This window comes from Poecilia reticulata, linkage group LG11 (genome assembly GCF_000633615.1).
Source record: "Poecilia reticulata strain Guanapo linkage group LG11, Guppy_female_1.0+MT, whole genome shotgun sequence".
Classification (NCBI taxonomy): domain Eukaryota; kingdom Metazoa; phylum Chordata; class Actinopteri; order Cyprinodontiformes; family Poeciliidae; genus Poecilia; species Poecilia reticulata.
In genome coordinates this window covers 11,071,348-11,091,914 of record NC_024341.1, presented here as the reverse complement: position 1 = coordinate 11,091,914, position 20,567 = coordinate 11,071,348, and the positions used below count along the sequence as shown (strand labels likewise).

The 20,567-nt window shown below is 39.6% G+C and overlaps 1 protein-coding gene across 6 annotated transcripts in view; it reads left to right on the top strand.

Annotated features, from left to right (window-relative positions):
- Positions 1-586: 586 nt before the first annotated feature.
- dync1i1a (dynein cytoplasmic 1 intermediate chain 1a) overlaps positions 587-20,567 on the top strand; it is a 59,323-nt gene continuing 39,342 nt past the window's right edge. The window contains exons 1-8 of one of the 6 annotated variants that reach the window (XM_017307559.1): positions 587-947; positions 1,599-1,712; positions 1,884-2,001; positions 2,454-2,541; positions 2,791-2,796; positions 3,608-3,649; positions 5,665-5,724; positions 5,845-5,960. In XM_017307559.1, the coding sequence (XP_017163048.1) occupies positions 1,605-1,712; positions 1,884-2,001; positions 2,454-2,541; positions 2,791-2,796; positions 3,608-3,649; positions 5,665-5,724; positions 5,845-5,960 (538 nt within the window). In that variant the 5' untranslated portion in view covers positions 587-947; positions 1,599-1,604. Of the gene's footprint in view, positions 948-1,590; positions 1,713-1,883; positions 2,002-2,453; positions 2,542-2,790; positions 2,797-3,607; positions 3,650-5,664; positions 5,725-5,844; positions 5,961-20,567 lie in introns of all 6 variants that reach the window. The other 5 variants (XM_008421717.2, XM_017307558.1, XM_008421714.2 and 2 more) reach the window with 5 other exon arrangements.

Genomic DNA, 20,567 nt, shown 5'->3' with positions numbered 1-20,567 from the left:
AAAACCTGCTTGATCAGAATGACTTTTTACAATGAAAGGAAATCTGAAAAAATAACATGCACCAAAATAGAGAAAATTGTTTTCACAGTGGCAAGAGCAACGTTCGTTCTGGTCAGGACATTTCATGCTTCACAGGAAGCATGAAGGAAATGAAACAAAAGATGTTTCCTTGCAGAACTCTCAAGAAATCCTCGTAGGCTCTTCCATCTTCAGCAATTGTATGGCAATATGATAATAGTTCTGGAACACAAACAAAACATGTCTAAGTTAAGTGTTGTCATTTTGAACTTGCAGTCCCAAAAGTTACATTTCTCTGTCCTTGCAATGCATAATGGTCTTAAAACTTTCGAGCAAACTGTCTTGATTTTATGAAGCAGACAAGTATATTTTTACATATATAGTAGTACCCAAGATATTATCTCAAAATGTTATCTCATCATATTTGCAAGATCTCCCTCTAACACGTTTTGTGTCACATTTATTATTTTAAGTAAATATGTAAATAAATAAATAAATAAATAAATAAATAAATAAATAAATAAATAAAAAAGCAGCTCAGACTACATCTTCCCAGTGTTGTAATGGCTCTTCTTCAGGCGGCCTCAAGATGGCGGCGTTGCTGGTGACAGCGCGTCCCCAAGATGAGGAGGAGGAGGGATTTCCTCTCTTCCTCTTCAACATCAGTCCCCTCTTCGCTCCTTCCCGAGGATGTATCGGCGTGCCGTGCACCTGCTACCAGCCTCGCTTCAGTACAATAACCCATTTTAACTTACTCGTTTAATGAGACCAAAACGAAGCATCCTCTGGTACCAGAGAGGCCTTGATACAAAGAGACTGGAAGCCACCTAACAAGAGGATGTGTTGATTTTTTTTTTTTTTAAATCGAGATTCAGCAGTGAGACAGCATCTTTGCCGGTGACACATCATCAGCCCTACAAGTGGATAAGGTATGACAGCATAATACGGCCGTATATGCGACATATTGAAGCTTTTTGTTTATCATTTTTTGCTTATCATCGGAAGTTGTTGTTGTTTTTGTCGACCTCACTATAAATGCTCTCATATTTGCAGGTTTGTGCGAATGTGCACTAATTTCTAGCTAACAGCGTTCAGTGACAAAGCCCACAAATGGTTTCATATTCTTTCATATTGTCTCAGTGTATAGTGTAATTCTTAGTACTGCGGTGTAACAAATATAGTTACATTTATGCCAACATTCTTTGATACATTTCTACTTATTTATATTACTGACGTTTTGACTTTTTTGCATTGAGCTCCCAATTGTCAGTTTTTGACATTAGGATAAGGTAATGGTTTCACTTGATGCATCCTCAGGGTCTAAGTTCTGTTTAAATATTTGGCTTGATGTTTTTTTTGTAATTGTTTTGATACATTTTAATCCATCCTCTCAGTTTTCTGGGGGGGTTGGAGGGGTTGTAAGGACATGTGTCTGACACACCCAGCTGTGAACAGTTAGACTTGCTTTCTGAAGAGAAGCTCTTCTTCTGTGGTGTGTCATTTATTAGGGCGCGACATATAAAGCAACTGCATACTGTTTCAGTGTCATTTGTGGTTCATTGATCCTCAAAGCCCTCCAGGACACCATGTCGGACAAGAGTGACCTGAAGGCAGAGCTGGAGCGCAAAAAGCAGCGCCTCGCCCAGATCAGGGAGGAGAAGAAAAGGAAGGAGGAGGAGAGGAAGAAGAAAGAGGTAAAGAAAAATAGTACATGGATTTATGTTATGCTTTTTGTCAGGCTGGAGCAACATGAAAAACGGCAGGAGCCGGTGAAGTTGTGAAAAATGTATCCCATAAATCTTTGAAAAAAAAAAGAAAAATAAAACACCCTTGAGTTCTCCCTCTATGTGTTTCCCTGGGTGGAGAAGTCGGACAGCCAGCAGAAAACAGAGGTGACGCCAGAAGATTCAGACTTGGACCGCAAGCGCAGGGAGACCGAGGCCCTGCTACAGAGTATCGGCATCTCCCCCGAACCTCCCTTAGGTACATCGTATTCTGTTTTACAAACAAAACATTTATAAACAATCCTTCATTTTTAATTAAGTTCTAATGAAAAATTAAATGTGCAGGTCCGTGCTTATATTGTTTTGTTCATCCAGATCTCATTCCCACTGCTAAAAAAACGAGGCTTTGAATCCTCCTAGAAGTGTCCATCAACTCCTTAAAGAGTGCTGTTCTCTAGTGGTCCAGGATTGTAACAACACCTTAAACTCCTCTAAAGTGGGTCGCTATTTAAAAAAACAACATTTTTTCAGCTCTAGTTATTTATAAGTCGTGTGAAACAACAGATTGATGAGAAGCAAAGCAGAAATCCTGCACTGCACCTGGGTCTCTGTTCGCTTTATTTGCTATATGTTTTTGCTCTGACAAAATCCTGTGCTGTGTCTTAATACAAGCTTTAAAAATAAGGTGGCTTTTGTTACGTTTTCCTCCAGTTCCTACACCCGTGTCCCCCTCTAAATCGGTGAGCACTCCCAGTGAGACGGGAAGTCAAGATTCAGCTGAGGGAGGGGGAGCAGGCAGGTAGGCAAACGTTTCTCACCCAGAGTTCAAAGCCAGATGTTCTTCTTTTTAAAAATGAATACAGTGAATGGCATTTGTAGGAACAATGTTTTTGATGCTTTTGTAAGAGATAGGAGACTTAAGGACTGCTGTTTGAAGTGTAAAGGCTTCATAAAAGACATTTGATCTAAAAATGGCAATCACTTCAATGAGGTTTTGACGGTTCACAGAAATATTTCTGTTTTTTTTTTCTTGATATTTGCACAACAGATTTAGGTAAGGATGGTTCCACCAACGGTGAGGTTTCTTCATTGTGTATAAATGTGATATTGGTGTCTTTTTTTTTATCACAGTACTTTGTGTTTTGATGACCACTGTCTAGTCTTTTGTACATCTGAGACGTTTGCTTTTGTGGAAAGTCTCAAAAGAGAAGTCACAGAGACAGACTAGCAGACACAGTTCCCCCGCAAAACTGTTCATTACCAAGACTTTTGGTAAGACACTGTAAATCTTTGAGAAAGCAACATTTCAGCCAATTTTTAAAAAGACATTTTTTGCTTTTATTGTGCCTCACTGGGCCCGAGTGTTTTTTTTTTTTTTTCATATAAAGGCAACACAAAAATTCAGTGAGATGTGATTTAACGTTATGTGTCATGTATGCTCTAGCCACTGCAGCATGTTATGTATGTTAATTGCAGAGAAGTGGTGCGGTCGGTAGTCCTGACGTCAGAGTGTTCTGGTGGAAAAAAAAAAAGGAAAAAAGTGTGGTCATCAAGTGCTTTCCATTTGCTTACTGTGAGGTCGATGTGTGAGTGACGCCTTCGGGATCATTAGTGATTCATCGTTCGGTATGGCCAGCGGTGGCGTTGGGGGTTGAAGACGTTGAGAAAATTAAGCTTTAAGTTTCCAGGAGATTCAAAATGCTCTTTTTGCTAAGTCATTCATTCGTGTCAGTTTCTATCAATTTGGTGAATTGAAGACGACTTTCCCCCTCCAATTCCACCTTGGATGACGACATGCCAATTTGAGCTTCTCCATTTGTGGTTGTGTATGTGTGTGTGTGTGTGTGTGTGTGTGTCCTTCGTAGGTCAGGTTTCTCTAAAAACAAGCCCCAAGCACAGAGCTCAAGGTAAGCATTTTCATGTCAAACCCAGGAAACCCCTTCCTTAACTTTCTGTGGTTGAGGTCCGACTCACAACAGAAAGGCTTCCACCACAGTATTGTCTTTCGACTTGATTTAAAAGACCAACAGAGTGCTGTGTCCCGCCCTTCTCCTCCCCGCTCCTCTCTTGTCTTGTCTTAAGCCCTGAAACGTCTCCTTTCTCACACGAGCCGAGCCGCAGAGGTCATTTCAGTTTCAGCAAAGGTGACAGTGTTGCTTAAAGTTGTCACCTGTGCCACAGCTAAAACAGCCAGCCTGTCAAGCCGAAGGAATCCCATTGATTGGCACTCTTTGTTTCAGAGCTGTGTTGACACATGCTGAATGTGTGACGGGTCTGTTTTCCGTTCAGAAATGTATCATCAGGAGGTCTGGTGTGTTATCCTTTTACAGCTGGTGGGTTTCAGTTGAGAAACGCTTTGACTTTCCCCATAACTGATTGGTTGTGTTGCCAAAGCAGCAGAGGAATGCAGCCAGTGAGCTCAGCACTTTTCACTCACTGTTTGTCCGATTCGCTGATTGTGCAAGGCATTTTCAATGCCTTATTTAGCTTTTAATTATTTGTTCTTGCTGGTCCCATTTACTCTATTACATCCAGTGCCTTGCAAAATCCTTCATAGCCCTTTAACTTTTTTTACATTTTCAAGTTGCTGCTGCAAAACTCAATACATTTTTTGGGGAGGGATTTTATTTGCCAGACCAGGGGTCTGCAACCTGTAGCTCCGGAGCTACAAGCAGCTCTTTGGACTTTCGACTTTAAAATCTTAGCTAAATATTATAATGAACTAAGTAATGTTTTTAAATGTTTATATATTAACAAATGCATGTTTTAGTAGGTTTTCCTTTTTTTTTGTCATAAAGAAATTGCATTAAACAACACTAAAATTAACATTTATAGTAATTACGTCTATTTTTCCTGTCATTCGATTGGAAACTATGTTTTCTTTTTACATGGTACAATCAATATCCTATCGAAGAAAATATATTCGTCCTATTTTTGTAAAGTTTTAATTTGTTTTAAAATATAAAAATATAAATAAAATTGGGGTTCTTTAAAAAATAACAACACACTTCCTACAGTAAGTGTTTCTTCATTTTTTTCAAAAACTTTATTTAACATTTGGGACTCTGTAGGAGTTTTACTTAGCCAGACTGCGGGCAAAAAAATGGCTCTTTGGGTTTTAAGGTCACAGACTCCACTGCATTCCTCTGGACTCTCAACCCTTCCGGTAAACATGTTGGTGATGACAGCATGTTTTTCTGTCAAAGAGGATGGGAAGACAGATGAATCCAAATGAATCCAAATGCATGCCATGCTTTATAGGTTAGACCAGTAAAAAAAAAAAAATGGGGAAAAACGTGTTTTTCGTGTTTTTCATTCACACTTATACACTGTTTTTTGCGTTGGTCTATCAATATGATCCTAACAAAAATATTTCTTGGTTGTAACATGAAAAAAGTTAAAACGTTTATGGGTGGACATGCTACTGCAAGGTGCTGGTCATTTTTTTTTTTGCTTTTGCAGACTTTGCTGTTATATATTTAAAAAGAAAAAAAGAAAAAAAATAAGAAAATGCAGGAGAGAAAAGTGCAAGCTCTTAATAAGTGTGCGTGCTCTCATTTATGTGGGAATTAGAGAAAAAAGGTGGACTTAAATATCTCCAAAAGTAAAAGTTATTTTTTTTTGTCCATTTAAATGAAAATAACTTAGATTAAATAAAGGAATATCCAGATTTTATGGATTTTCCAAATTTTAATTTGTTCTTCCTTTTAAATCAAAGAAAAACCTCACAGCATAAAAGCAGAGATCTTCAATGATGCATAATGAAAGACAGTGCAATGTCTCATTACAGGAGACATTTTACTCCAACATGCAGTGTATGTGAGTGTACATGTGGTGTGTGTGTAGGTAAATCTGCCCTGGTGACTGCAAGATGTTTGTAACCATTCGTGTTCTCTCTTGCTCCCTCTGTTGGTGACATTAGGACACTGCAATGGGACACAGACCCCTCTGTGCTGCAGCTGCAGGCTGATTCTGAGCTTGGGTACATCTTTCTCATCTCACGCTTTAAAAAAAAACAAATAGATTAGAAATTGACACAAGACAGTTTGGGATTTATTTACAATATAATTACAGTCATTAAAATGATTTTGCTCTCATGCAGGCGCAAGATGCAGAGGCTCGGGGCCTCTAAGATCATACAGGTTGACTTCCTTCCCAAAGAGGTGGTCTCTTACAGCAAGGAGACACAAACACCTGTCAACACCCACCTGTCTGAAGGTATTTATTTATATATGTTCTGAAATATCAATTCCATATTCAGTAAGACGTCTTCACTAAGAAACTAAGCTACTGCTTAGGCTTAGGTTTATGCTCTTGACTTTGCTGCTAAGTAGAATAAGGCTGGTTTTTAAATAATGTCTACATGTCATACATACGTAAATATATACACTTGTACATGTACCTTAGTATATGTCAGATGAAGTCTCTTGATATACTAATAGCACGTCTTAAACAGAAATTTGCTGTTAAGTGTAAACGCCGCTGCGATTTTATTTGGAGTTGATGCCAGTAAAAAAAATAACAGTTTTCCTGTTTTGAGTGCATGGTCTGAGTCTGTAGAGAGCACGAGACCACATGTGCATCCATGCGAAAATGTGCATATTTGGGTCCCTGCGAGTGGGCGTTTGCATGTGTGCAGAGCTGTGGCTACTAAACACATCCATATGGCCAAAATCTGAGCGTTACTCCCGTGTCGGAACAGGAAGAACATCCGTGATTTTAGGCGTAAAGGTTTGAAGCTTTTTCTGTTTTTTTTTCTGGACCTAAACTGGTATTTTGGATCAAGGACGGTTGGAGTCACTCCATGCAATTAGGCATTTTGTTTTCTCTGCCAGTGGTTAATGCTGATATTTTGCGTGGAAATGTTCTCTTGACATGCTGGAAGGCCAATAGAAAGAATTCTTCTCAAATCTGCTCACACACACATATCCACACACACACACACACACGCACACACACACACACACACACACTCTCCCTATCGTTTTCTCTATCTCCCCTTCTCTCGCTGCCAAGACAGCTGGCAGCCATGTGACTGTAAAGGGTTGTACTTCCTGCTTCCTGTCATTATAATAGATGGTCTGCTGTTGATTCCTCTGCCCCCCCCACCCCCTCACTCCCACCTCCACCCCTTTAACCGGCAACCACCGAGCACATACACACGTCTGTCCTGATCTGCATCCTAATGGCCTGCTGCAGCTCCCCTCATTTCCTCGGCAGCCCCAGGAATAGATCACATATTCAACAAGTGCACGTGCGCCGACTCATGCTTACACACGTGCTAACGTATGTTGCGCAGCGGAATCACAATCCGTCGCTCTCGGTCACATTTGCTTACACATACGAGGGCTTGACAAACAAATAATACCTGACGCTTTGATGCAGTCTAACAAGCGGGTTTATCTGAGTCAGGTAGTCGGCGCTGGCGTAAAAACAAACCCGCTCTGTGACCGGTAAACGCCTGCAGCGATGCTTTGTGTCTTTTTTTATTTAGATGCATTTGTTCTCGGTCACCGTGAGGTTTCAGGAGGTCTGAGTGTGTCTGTGTGCATGTAAGCCTGCATGGATGAGAACATCTGGGAACCAGAGCAGAATTATGGTGGTCTTCTGGGAGGTGACCCTGGTCTCAGCAGCCCCTTTCTTTTGCAGACTACCACAAAGCTTGTGTGTCTAGAGGAAAAGGAAAAAAGAAAAAGAAAAGAGAGACGGTAGCACCTGCCTGCCTGCTTCTCTGGCTGTTTGTTTGTTCAGGTCTGTTCCCTTTTTTTGGAGGGATCATGAACCCAGCTTACGAAACGTCTTGGCTTATGGTTACAGATGGATTTTTTTTTGTGCTTGAGCTACAAATTTTAGCTTGACCCTCAGGTGGGCTACATTTGAGATTGCGATATTGTGCGGATATAAGATCTTTAATGAAATGGTTAAGTTTTTATGCTTGACCGATCCTGATCGGTGACGTTAGCGCTTTCTGATCACACACGTCGTGCTTTACAACAATACTCCGGAGTGTTGACGGTGTTAAGTCCATTTTCAGCATTTCTGAGGTGTTTAAAGCAGCTATGTGAAGCTTCTGGATCAGTGGTGTCCAAACTTTTAACCTAAGAAAACCAAAATCATCAAATCAAAAGTATTTTCTTATCTTCTTGAAAAGCTAAACGTATTTAATTAACTGTGATTATGTTTGACTTGGTCAACAATGACGCACTATTTAAATGACATGGACAAGCTAGTCTGATTCTTTGTTAGAAAAGAAAATGGATCTGCAAATCTTTGTAAATCAGAAAACGTAATAGGAAGTTACATGTTTGTCGTAATAAAATAAAGGAATATAGTCTTCAACTTTTTTTGGGGGGTTGCCCCAAGAAGCTGAACATGTTGGAGGAAAGTTGATGGACTAGAAAATGTCTAGAGTTTTCTCAGTGTTTGGGTATTACCCTGACTAACCCTGATAAAGTATGGGGCTACTAAATTTACTGGAAATTCACACAGACTGCTGTTAGTAACGGCAACCACACTAATTACACTAATCACTAGTAAAAGGCGCTAAGACAGTTTAAAAATGTCAAGTCTGTAACCTGCTGTCTTTGTTTTGTGATAATTGTTACATCTTGTTTAACTGCAGCGTTATTTAACACTGACTGCTCTCTGCCACACACAGGGTTTGGCCTCACCGATAAAGATATTTGGTCATAGAAATCTGCTTTAAGCCTCCTTACAGTCACACTAAATGAATGAAGTATTTTAAAATCTTACCCATAATAGTAAATCTGAGCTTTTTTCTCACAAAAGACCCAGTAGTGATGTATTTAAAAACAAGTGTATTGAGCAAAATTTCATAGTTTGAGATGTTACGTTTAGTATATTTTTAGGTGTGCGAAAAAGTACCTATAATCCTGTATAAATTCCTTTAACATCAGAAATGTTACTTTATTTCTACATTTCCATGGATCTAGATAGCTCTGTAAGTTTGGGTTATTCTGCGGTCCAGTTTTCCATTTACTACCTTTCTGCCATCTTTCTGCTTTTTGTTATTGTCGTGCGGTCTTTCAACAAATACATTTTGGACCTTTTGAACTCTCACCTTACTCAATCCTCAAAAGATTTATAATCCTATACTCTAAGATTTCACTACAGTTTAAACTAATCCACAAAATAAATGACAGGTTTCTCCCTCTTGAACTTCTCACCTGTTGTGTTCTCATATTTGCCCTCATGTTGTGGTGGCTGTTTTGTGTTTGTGTGTTTTATTCACTGTGCAGCTGGAACCCTGGAGGCAGTGGCATTAAACTAGATTTGATCTGCGTTTTGTTTTTTTAAAGCTCCTATAAAGTTTGTTAGATAGACTAAAAGCTTAACAAGCTGATGATGAAGATTTTTATGGCTGCTACCAGTTTGCTGTCTTGATATTGTGATGGGTTGCAGTATTTCCCGGTTTCCTTTTGAAAGTCCTCTGATTAGTCTATAACCAGTTTATATTGTGCGACGCAATCAGATTAAGTCCAGTCACGGTTGGCTCCGACTATTAACTTCTGTTTTCAGCCGTATGAATGGACACAATTGTTGTCGGACATGGATGAGTATGACTGGATGGTGGAGAAATTAATAAAAGACTAGCATTGTGTGTTACGGTAACTGGAATCAGTAGGGTCAAGCTAAGGTTACTGCACTGTGGACATTGTTGTTTAAGGATTTTATTGGCTGACCCAATCAAACCAAATCTTGAGTTACTTTTGTCCTGGCCACTTCTTGAAATGCTAAACCACATTGATAAAGTAAGATTAATGTCAGAAAATGTAAACCATTGATTCTTCACTTAATTGTAAAATTTGAAAAATGTGTATTATTTTTTTTCTCTTGGTCGAAATGCACCAAAAATGTACCAAACATTGATATATGCCGAACCGTGATTTTTGTACTGTTACATATGCATGTAATACACAAACTTGTAAGATTAGTTTACAAATAGATAAATATCACTTTTGACAGTTTGGCCAGGACTGGAAACCACACACCATCATCACATTTGTAAGTCAAACCTGAGTCTACATCCTTGGTCCTCAAATGACGGCCCGAGGTCCACATCCGGGACGCGAGCCGTCTATTTTTGGACTCCCACGCTGCCTGTTTGCTGTCTGCAGTTTGCGATCAGACCAGATCCTGAACCGGAAAACACGATGGATAATGACCCGATCCGGATTTTCCAGGTCTAAAAATCAACCGCTGCGTAACTTTTGATGCAACAAGTTAGTTGTGAATTATTTTCACTGGGTGGAGCGCTTAACAGATGCTCAATAGCTCTTGTGAAAGAAGTCAGTGAAAGTGGAGGAAATGACAAAAACGAACAAAATACTGAAAGGTGGTAAAAGGTGAAGATAAATGTTGTCAGAGTTTAAGTAGAGAACTGGCAGAGAGAAACTAATACGGGAGGTGTGGTAAAAGATTACATTGAAAAAAGTGGCTCTGATACTGTAGCAGTAATTGCTAGCAGTGAACCAGAAAGGGGGCCATTACAGATGAAACTCTTTTTGTATATGTGTATAATTAGATAACGCGATGTTGGAAAACCCCCTTCTCGGGGTTAAAAGGTTAACGGTTCAAGAGTTTACATATTGTTTGTGCGTCTGTATCTAAAAATGTGTGCCTGTGACTTTTTCCTTCGCTTCAGTTTGCAATATTTTCTGGCCCATTGGCTTTTCGGTCTCTGTACAGCTCAAGTGTGACGTTGGTCAGAACTTCACCCTATAAATATGTTTCTTGCAAAAGGAGGCTTTCTAACTAAATTTAGTGGGGCGTGAATAAAGAAAACCCCAAAACAAGCAAACACCATGGCCTGGCATCGGTCTGAAAAGAAACAGTTACATTCATCAAGATAGCCGAGTACTCATACGTGAGCATTCAGACAGATGTTAACACTTAAGTCTTGCTAAAGGACACTGGAATAAATATTCACTGACGAAACAACAAAAACGTTCTTATATAAAAACCGACATATGGCTGTTCATATGTTTTAGAATGATTAAAGTGCAGCAGCTTATTCATTTATGCTCTGATTTTGAAACTTAAAATTAAGTTCTTTATCTGTTTATGCACTTTTCAAATCATTTAAATGTTTGCTACATTAGGTTTATGTTGTTTGTGAGTGACAAACATTCAGAAATCCATAGAATAAAAAATGTTAAAAGGGAATATTTGTACAAGAAAAAGTTCTGAGAGCAGCCATTGTCCTCATCATCAACCAGTTCAGCTCGAGCTTCGCTGTAGCGTCCATCATGGACTGTGGATCATCCGAGTCAATTTGAATATGCCTTTTATGTGATCCTTGTTGTAATAATCTCTTCCCTATTTTGTACTTCTCGTCACAAGCCAGTTCAGACTGGATGAAATCAGAATCCAAATTCTGGAGTTTCAGGCTCAAAATCAAGATCGGTGCAAAAATCACTTATTTAACTAGCTTCAAATCCCCGTAAAACTAATGTTTTTTGTGTGCTGGTGTTGGCCGTTTGGTGCTATTCTCTACATCTTATCAGCTGAGTGCAACGTTCATCACGTATAAATATATTTTAATTGTTTATACATCGCTTTTTATTTTAGGAAACTTGTGAAATCCTGAAATGGAAATTCATATTTTTCACTTTCTCCATTCTTATTCTACAGCAGATAAAAAGGAAACGCACGTCTGGGGGGAGCATATGTTGTTATACATAAATGGGATTAATCTTGTAAGGACAATGTTTACAATCAGTGTTTACACAAATAAGACTGAATGTACAGAAGTACATGGAAAGATGATCATAATAGACGACCAAATCTAAAAATCAACACTTTAGACTCGAGAGAGAAAAAATAAAGGCCTGATCAGTGCAAGTGCCATACTTTCGCAAAACATACTATTTATACATATTTTAAAAGAATGCAAATAAACTAAGACATTCTTTGCATTATTTCAGCTGCATAATTTCCTATCTGAACTGTTATGCATTCAAATAGCAGAGAACACTGCATGTAACTTACTAACTTTATCTGAAACTCAAATTACCCACTGGTTATTGGGCCGTCCCCTACAGCCGTTGACAGAAGAATACAGTTTATAGGAGTGTATTCTGCCTCGTCAACCACATACATGTCCGTGTGCGTGCGTGCGTGTGTGTGTAGGGGTGTGTATTTTGTTCTGTGCGCATGTGTGCCCGGCCGCATATGGAAGTACTTGTCTCATACCTCTTGTTGTTGTCCCAGTCAGACAACAGACTGAACTGACCAGAAGGGGTGTGAGCGTGTCGAAAGTCTAGAGAAAATCACCAATGAGGAAAAAAAAAAAAAAACCCCGTAGTGGAAGAATTTGTCTTTTCATGTTTGCTGATGTGTCTTTTTATAGAGCTATCGCCTCGGGGTAACTTTTTCTTGTAATTCTGCTGGAGCGGGTGTGTGTACACGTTCGTGCTCTCGCAGTCCTACTTCTCAGATTCAGAGCCAGCTTTTCGCATTACAGTGGATGTGACGTTTTCCCTCGCAGAAGACTCGTAATTGTCTCTTTTGGGGTTTGGTTTCATCTCCACCGCTCTCCACAGGGCTCAGGCTTCACTCCTGTTTCACTTACAAAAATTGATCTGGGGTCCAAAGCGGTTTGAGTCGGAATGATCAAGGCTGTTAAAACACACAAGAATCCGGCACGATGGGGAGAAAAGAAGCCTTTCACAGCGCCTGAGGTATTGCAAGCAAGTCACAGATGATTGCAATTTTCCACTATGACCACTGTATAATGAGGTACATGAACCCTGTCTATACCCCCTACCTTATGCCTTCTCTCTCTCCAGTAACATGACTATCACCCGAAATAGTATTTGTCATCTGATGAGTACCTGAGATGAGTTGAAATGCAGTTTCAGGTTTCTATTTTTCTGTCTTTCAGTCCTCTCATGTTCTTGGTTTTGCAGTGCTCTGGTCTTGACTTTTTGACTTTGGGGCCCCACCCTGTCCCCCTCGTACTGTCTTTTTCCACCCATATAAAACAACTGTGGGTTTCTAACGTTTGCCTGGGTGGTCTCTCTTCTTACACCAGAGAAAAGAAAAAAAATCTGTGGATCCCGGGGGTGGGGGGGTTTCATTTGATATGGTTCAGGACTGCAGCTAGCCTTCAGCTTATAGCTTAACTTTAATCGGTTGTTTTGTTTGAGAACTTTATGGACAGTTTCACCCCTTGTATTGTATACATTCTACATTTTGTATTTTAACCAAAAAATAAAAAATAAAAAAATCGAAATAAATAACAATAATCTGTTTGTATTTGATCTTTAGTCAAAAGTTATTTGCTTTCTTAAAAATAAACTTGCCACTTATCGCTATTAAACACATGGTATCGTTATAGTGAGTTTACAGCCTCATTAGGCTCAGTAGTCTTGATGTTCCTCAACTCGCCAGCAGGGAGCACTCTTGGCACATGTTGCTTTTCTTTTCTCAGCTCTCACCAACCTGAAATTACAGCGTCTTAACCAGATTTTTTTTTCTTTCTTGAAATTGAATGAAATAATCCCACTCCAAACTCTTACAGTAATAAACTCCTAATCTCTTTTAGGATATATATTATTTCTCTAACGTAGCTGCTTTATGAATCATAAACTCTATTGAAGCATCTGTAAATAGTTTTGTCTATTTTAGCACAACCTGGAAAATCTTGACCAGCTTCTATGAGATACTTTTGTCCCGTAACCATAAAACTAAATGAAACACCAATGGGGAAGCGTGGACCACCGGTCGACGTCTTAGCCACACAGATAGAGACGCAAATAATAAGTTAGTAGGTGCCACATAATTTCATTGTTTGTTTGTTTGTTTTCATAGGACATTCTCTGTCTTTTGATTCATCCCCTTGGCTCTCTCGCTCTGACTGGGTTTTTGACAGTTTGGAAAGTTTGAAGTCATGGGTTTTAATCAGGGCCCTGCGGTGGGACTCGGAGCATGGCACGGCACGGCCATGATGGCTCATTTTAAAGATGTGGGTCTGGGTCGGGGCCAAGCCTGGGTGGCACTGCTGGAAAGAGTGTGGCGTCCTGAACAGACAGAAAGAAAGGAGAGGGAATCAGCAGCCCGCAGTACTCAGCAAAAGTTAGCCACAGACCCCTTAAAGGGCTGTAAGGGCTGCATTAATGAAAGTGGGTTATGTGTGGAATGGCGTGTGTGTTTACGGTGGATGCAAACTCGAACACACACATATACAAAGTCTGATCAGTGTGGGGAAGTGTGGTGAAGAGATGCATTAATCTAAATCCTGCTGTGGGTTTCAGCTTTGCCAGTTTTGCATTAGGTCCTGCTGCTAATGTGTCGGGTGGAATACTTTTACCCCTACTGTGGCAATCATTCCTCGATGAACCATGATGAATTTTCAACAGCGTTTCTATTAGAATAAATAATAAGGGAAAAATTGAGGAAAATTAGCAAAAATGGCTGTAAAAGATTATGAGCGCCTGGCTCTTTGTGCATCTTGGCTTTCTCTTGAAAATGAATAAAATTGCTCTTCGTGGCCCAAAACGCTTTTCTTTTTCCAACCAGTTACTCAACAAATGTCCCCACTTTGCAGGCCATTTTAGCGCTGTGCCCTCACAGTGTGATGTCTTTTCAAGAAGTTGCGACTGCGATGTCTGTCGGTGCGACGATCAGCAAGATTCCTGAGCAGGTTGGACCGGCCTTTCACCTCTCAGAAAAAGATCTGCTCGGCTTTACGAATGGATAGCTCCAAACCAGCAATTTTCCATCCTAGCGAGCTAACTGGGGTCCCTAAAATGGTTGCAGTTTTTCCTCTGTGCTCAGATGGAGAATATAGCTGGTTTTAACTGTCAGAGCCTACAGCAAGTAATACGGAGTACTTGTTCTAAATCTCAAGAATACGTAAGACAATAAAAAGAGCTTAAAAGCAGTTTTTTCATACCTATGAAATTGTTTTAAAAATGCATCTTGCATTTGTGTTCCAAGGTCAAACAGACAGTTACGTTCCAACTTTGTTCAGCTGTAAATATTATTTGAATGTAGCAGTCAGATTAAGTAGAGGCTGAATAGAAATGCAGGTGACAATTTTAAGGCTTTTAAGAAACCCCACATATTTCTGTGTTCTTCCACTTATGCAAAACATAAAATCTCAGGAAAATACAAATTGTGTGAAACATGTAAAGTTGTGAATACTTAAAAAAAAAACAACAACCTCTAAATAGGGTTTCTTAATACTTTTTCTGAAGTTGGGTGAATAATTTTGGAGTTTCATTCAAATTCATTTGTTCCATTTAAACCTCTCATTTCTTAAAATAACCGAGTTAGGATTAGAGTTGCTCTTTTTTTAGGGTTAGCGTATGTTGTGTCAGGGCCACATAAGAGGAGGTTTCAAATGGGGTTGGCCTCTGCAAAGCTCCCATGTTGTGGTTCTTTTAGGTCCTTTTAGGACCACAACATGGGAGCAGCAGTTCAGCAAGCCCAGAAGTTAAAGTTCTGATACGAATCCATACTGATTTATGTGCAGTTCTAAAACTCCTGCTAGTTTTTTTTTGTTTTGTTTTTTCTTTTGCATTTCTCCCTGTGTGTCCTCAGTCTCCTCTTTGTTGCTGAACACAAACTGGGACGAGATCTGTCGACTCAAAACGTGCCTGACTCAGTTCAGTTCAGTGGTCACCTACATGCTGCCGTGATAAGTCAGCAGCTCTGCCCCCCTCGCTGTATTTGATGACAAGCGGCGCTCGTTCTCATCCTCCCTTTTACACAAACACCCGCAGCTCTTTGATAACCGCTCCAGGCATGCGCTAACGCATTTCAACACCAACACCCGACTGTGGATTGGGTTCAGAATCAAGGTTTAGCTGACGCTTTGATCCCTAACCAAACAGGACACATGCCAGCACTTTATTGCTCTGACTCATCACGCCATTGTGCTTCATGTACCAGAAGAGAAGAGGAGCGATAGACGGTCCGCGTCTTTTATATGCAGCCAATATCTTTCCCCTCACACGCGCTGAGGTAACCTCCAACTGAGAAATGGTACAACATGTTTAAGCTAATGAAACTCCCAGCAGTTGATCAGTCTTCATTAAGACTGTTTTTGCTTTAATCCATAAACAGATCAGCCCATCGCTCTCACCTGCATTATTTCAATCATCTACTTAGAAGAATTCACTATATGTAGAGGTAATCACTCTCAGCAGTGTAGCTGAATGCATCATATCGCTATACCGGTTTTAGTTTTGATTATGGTGAGCATTCGCCCTGGTTGGGTTTCCATAAGCCTTTGTAGTTCCACAAGATTTGTTTCTGTCCAGAAAAAGGAGAGAGTCAGATTACAGATGAAAGAGTTTTTCACTGGTTTTGGAGTCTGAACTTCTCTCTTTGAGGCTGATAAATTTTGGCATTGTTCTGTCTATTAGGGAAAAAAATAACTCGATGAATATATATGTATTTAAGTTGTCTTCTGATCTAAATGTGGACATAAACTCTAAGTAAACGTACACACTAAATTAAAATAAAGTTTCTTTACATCTTACTCCCAATGACCTGGATGTTCCTGCAATATTTTGAAATGGTTTTGAGTAATTGGTCTTACATCTTTCTTTTGACATTGGATGCTTTTGTATACCTCCACCTGACCATTTTGAGAAGACTTGGTCTTTAAAATGCTAGATATAATAAATAACTATTTACTCAAACCTCTTAATCAGATTTAAGTCACTCCAGAATTCAAAATATGCGCTTGATAGAAAATAAATCAGTTTGGTTGAAAATCCAGCAAAAGTGATCTAATCCTTGTGCCACAGAAATATTTTTTACTTTTGATGTTTACTTTACATTTCTAATTTTCAAATACTGAACTGATCACATTTAAAATCATTTCACATTTTGTATCCCAGACCACGTTCTGCTTCGAGCATAATGGTTTATCATTGTTCTTTAACAACTTTCCTTGATATCCTGAATTGGTCTGTTCAATTAGTGTCTGACAAAAACTGCACATGTCAGAAACTTTAGGTTTACCAGAGAAACCAGATCTGTTTCTTACACCCTTGGTTAAAAACACATTAGAGTTTAATAACTAGTTTCCAGAGAAAATTCATTATTCACAGCTGAATGTTTATAATGGTAAGATTTTTACCTTTTTCTTTGCATCTAGTTGGTAACTTTCTTTTGGTCAGGTGACACATTGTTTAATTGTATTTTTTTGAAGAACTCTGTAAGGGGCCAGAAAACTATTAGGGAATAAAAACAATAGTGTTGTGTATTTGGTCAGTTAATACCTTACATTAAGAAGGTCCCAGGTTTAAATCCTGGGCTGGGATTTTCTGCATGAAGTTTGCATGTTCTCCTCATGCATGTGTCGTCCTTTCCAGGTATTTTTAATGGCTGCATTGGGCACCTATGTTTTTGTTAATTACTCACGGCAGATTACAATCGTGCCGGAAACTTTGAACACAATCGCTATGAGTGAACAAACGCAACACGATATGCTACACTTTAGTTAGATGCTGCAACTGGAACTGCAAAACTTCCCAGATTTTTACGTGTCCACAGATTAGACTACTTTTCGTAACAGCAATCATTAGAAATGCATTTGCATTACCTCATTATGGCAGTAAAGATTCATATCGATGAGCCATTCATTTTCAGGCTCCGCTGTTTTGGTTTTGTTGACAGGGATATCAATAACATGGACAAGCTGGATTCAAAGTGATATTTAACTTCCAGGATGAGGATTGTTGGATTTTATAATTATACAATTTCTGTTGAAACTTCTGCCAGTGCTTAAATCTCCTTATAATGTTGGAGCCCTAATATCAAACATTTCAAAGATCCTTCTTGTTTTCTGAAAATGCAAGCTGGCTATTTTGGATTCATGTTTGATTACATATTAGTTGAAACAGACCTAATATATAAGAATCCACAATAGCTGATTCTAGGAAAGTTTTTGTACCTACATCCTCACATCATGCAAAAGTGAACAAAGAAATACTGTGTTGTGCCATGCTAGACATAACATTTCATCTTGTATCCTAAAATTGTCATAGCAAAAAGATGTCGTTACCCTACTACACTGAAACTTAAGCTATAGCAGGTATGCAGATGAGAAACAAAAATGTACTCTTTTGTATTTTTAGTAATTGCTAACGGCAACCAGTTCAGCAAAACAAATCCAGAACTCAATGGGGAGAGCGGCCCAAATTCAAATCAAACCAAACCAAACTGCTGGTAGTAAAACAGGAAGTGATACGGGATTAAGGAATCAGAGAGCTGCTTATGCTTGGAAGGTTATTACTGGAACAAGACAGGTGAGTGATTGCATGCAGGGAACAGCTGCAAGAGGTGCACAGCACAAAGGTACTGAAGAGAAGAACAGAGCAAAATGGACACAGGGTAATCGAGGGATAAATAAGGAAGAACTAAAGAATCAGAGAGCTGAGTAAAAATCAGTAATAACGCAGAAGAACGAGAACGCAAATGTTATTTTAAAATCCTTAGCTTGTTTTGAAATTAGTGCATCTTTTGTAGCGGTAGCAATTTGGGTATGTTTTCAACAATATCTGTACATTACATTTAATAAATTTTTACATTTCCGTTTTGCTTTTGTAAGTTGGTGAGAGTGTGCTGGAACTTTTAATTCACTGGATTATGAATATGACTTGACACGAAGGCCCATTTCTCTTAGCAACTGCGCAAAATGGGAAAGACATTCAAATAAGGCAGTGGCATGTTGATCTTCATAAATTAAGAAACAGGACTTAATATGAATCCAAAATAGCCGTTAACGAATAGGACAACAACTATTCGTTAACGTTCTGTCTCTTTTAGGCTTTTTGTACATTTTAACGAGAGATGTCCCTTATTTCACACAAACAGCTTTACCAACAGAATAACTTTATTCTGTTAAAGTTTCTAGAACTCATAAACGGGTCCTTATTTTATCAGTAGTAGATGTCATGCTAGTTGAATGTTTAGCCGTCACACATTAACATTCACCCCGCAACAATATGTGTGTGACCTCACACATTCCCAAAACACCTCAAAATGTGGTGCAATCAGATCTCAGTGTGTCTTAGAGGTTTTCAATCCCTTACTTAAGACCATTCATTCGTGGTGAGGTTACGTGAGGTCTTAAACAGCATGTGAGATATTTTTGTGTTAGGCAACAATAGGTGCATATTTATTTTTTTCTTTTCAGATTGGTCTGACAAAACATTTGTTGCTGCACCGAAGTGAGTTGTTTGAAGCGATCCTAGGTGTGTGGATGGTGTGTGTATTCTCTCTTTTATCCCTCGATATATATCTCCTTCATGCCTGCTGGGCTGCTCTGAATTGACTGGACCCGGTCAGCATGAGTAAGCAGCTGGGAGAAGATTGAAGCAGCCAGATGCAGACGCTTGGGCCGCCGAGGATATCATTACCCCGGGCGTGTAGCCGGCCAAAACGGGAGCCCCCAAGTGGCGTTTCATCAAGGTGGACCCCCCGTCTGCGTTGAGCGGGAAGGATACCAGTTAAACGGTCGTCCCGCCGCGAGGAGAGGTATTAAGCGGCAGGTGGAGAAAGGAAAGCGTCTCGTGACCAGAATAAGGTGGAAACAGGAAGGTGTGCCGATACTTAGGGATGGCAGGCAGACACATTCACACTGTGAGATTGTCTCTTATAATTTCCCGTCGCTGCTTCTTTTTTACAATGCAATAAGAAACCATGTGGATCCTCTCTGCATGTTTTGCTCCGACACTTTACATAAAGTTTTGTGTTCGTTATTTATTTCATCTCCTCTCATTTGCCCGTTTTTGCTCGACTTTCTGAACGCACGTAAGGGAGGGGAAAAAAAACAACAACAAAAAAAACACATTTCTGAAAGGATCCCACTGAAGGGAAATAGTGGAGATATTTTTGGTGCAGGACTGTGACAGAACTGCTTGATGCATGGCCATTGGCAGAGACATCAGCAGTATCTTCGTACGGGAATTGGACCGTCTCCCCTCCGTGAGGTAACCCATAGGCCATGAATCAAGCTCCTTTGCTCCAGACTCCTGTGGTCCCACGGACTGACAGTTTGACCGCTCCTCAATGTGGTCTCCCTCCTCTCCTCACACTCCTCCCATCCCCATCACCACACATTCCAACCACCGGACCAGTCACATAAGGTCAAGAAAATAGAGAAGAATAGTAGCTGTGTGTGTAATGTATCTTCCTGCTTTCCTTTTTTTTTTTTCACATCCTGAACCTTTTCAGATTAATAACCGCAGTTTGTTGAGGGGGAAAATGATTGACAGATGCACAAAAAAACTCCACACCAGAGAGAAATAACACTTTTTAAAAGGAAGCACAGGAGAGAGAAAAAACGGCTGAAAATAGTGCTACTGCTGTGTGCTCTGTTAAAATCTGTTTTAGCTGCTCAGACATGAAGTTAGTCTGGCAGTCTGCCTGTCTGTGTTTCTCTGGCCTCTCCTCCTCACTGGTGGGTCACTGGTGTTTGGATCAGGACTACTGGCTGTTAACCACCAACTTGGATCCAGGCTGAACACCATGTATTTGATTTAGCTTAGTCATTTATTATGTATACAGAATGAAAATTAAAGTCATATATCAAGCCTGTTTTAGTGGAAGAAGTAAAGGCAAAAAAAACAGACATAGACAGAGTTAAGGAAGGATGTGCTGTGGAAGCTAATATTATAATTAAATCAAGGATTTATCACAATGATAACCGAGTTTCTGGATCGGTCACCTGATGCAGGAACAATTTTTAGTAGAGTTTCTGGAAAAAGTTTGTTTAATTTCAGTGCTTTTACAGAGATGTGAATCCCTGGGCTGGAGATAGTTTTGGTGCCCAGTCCAATA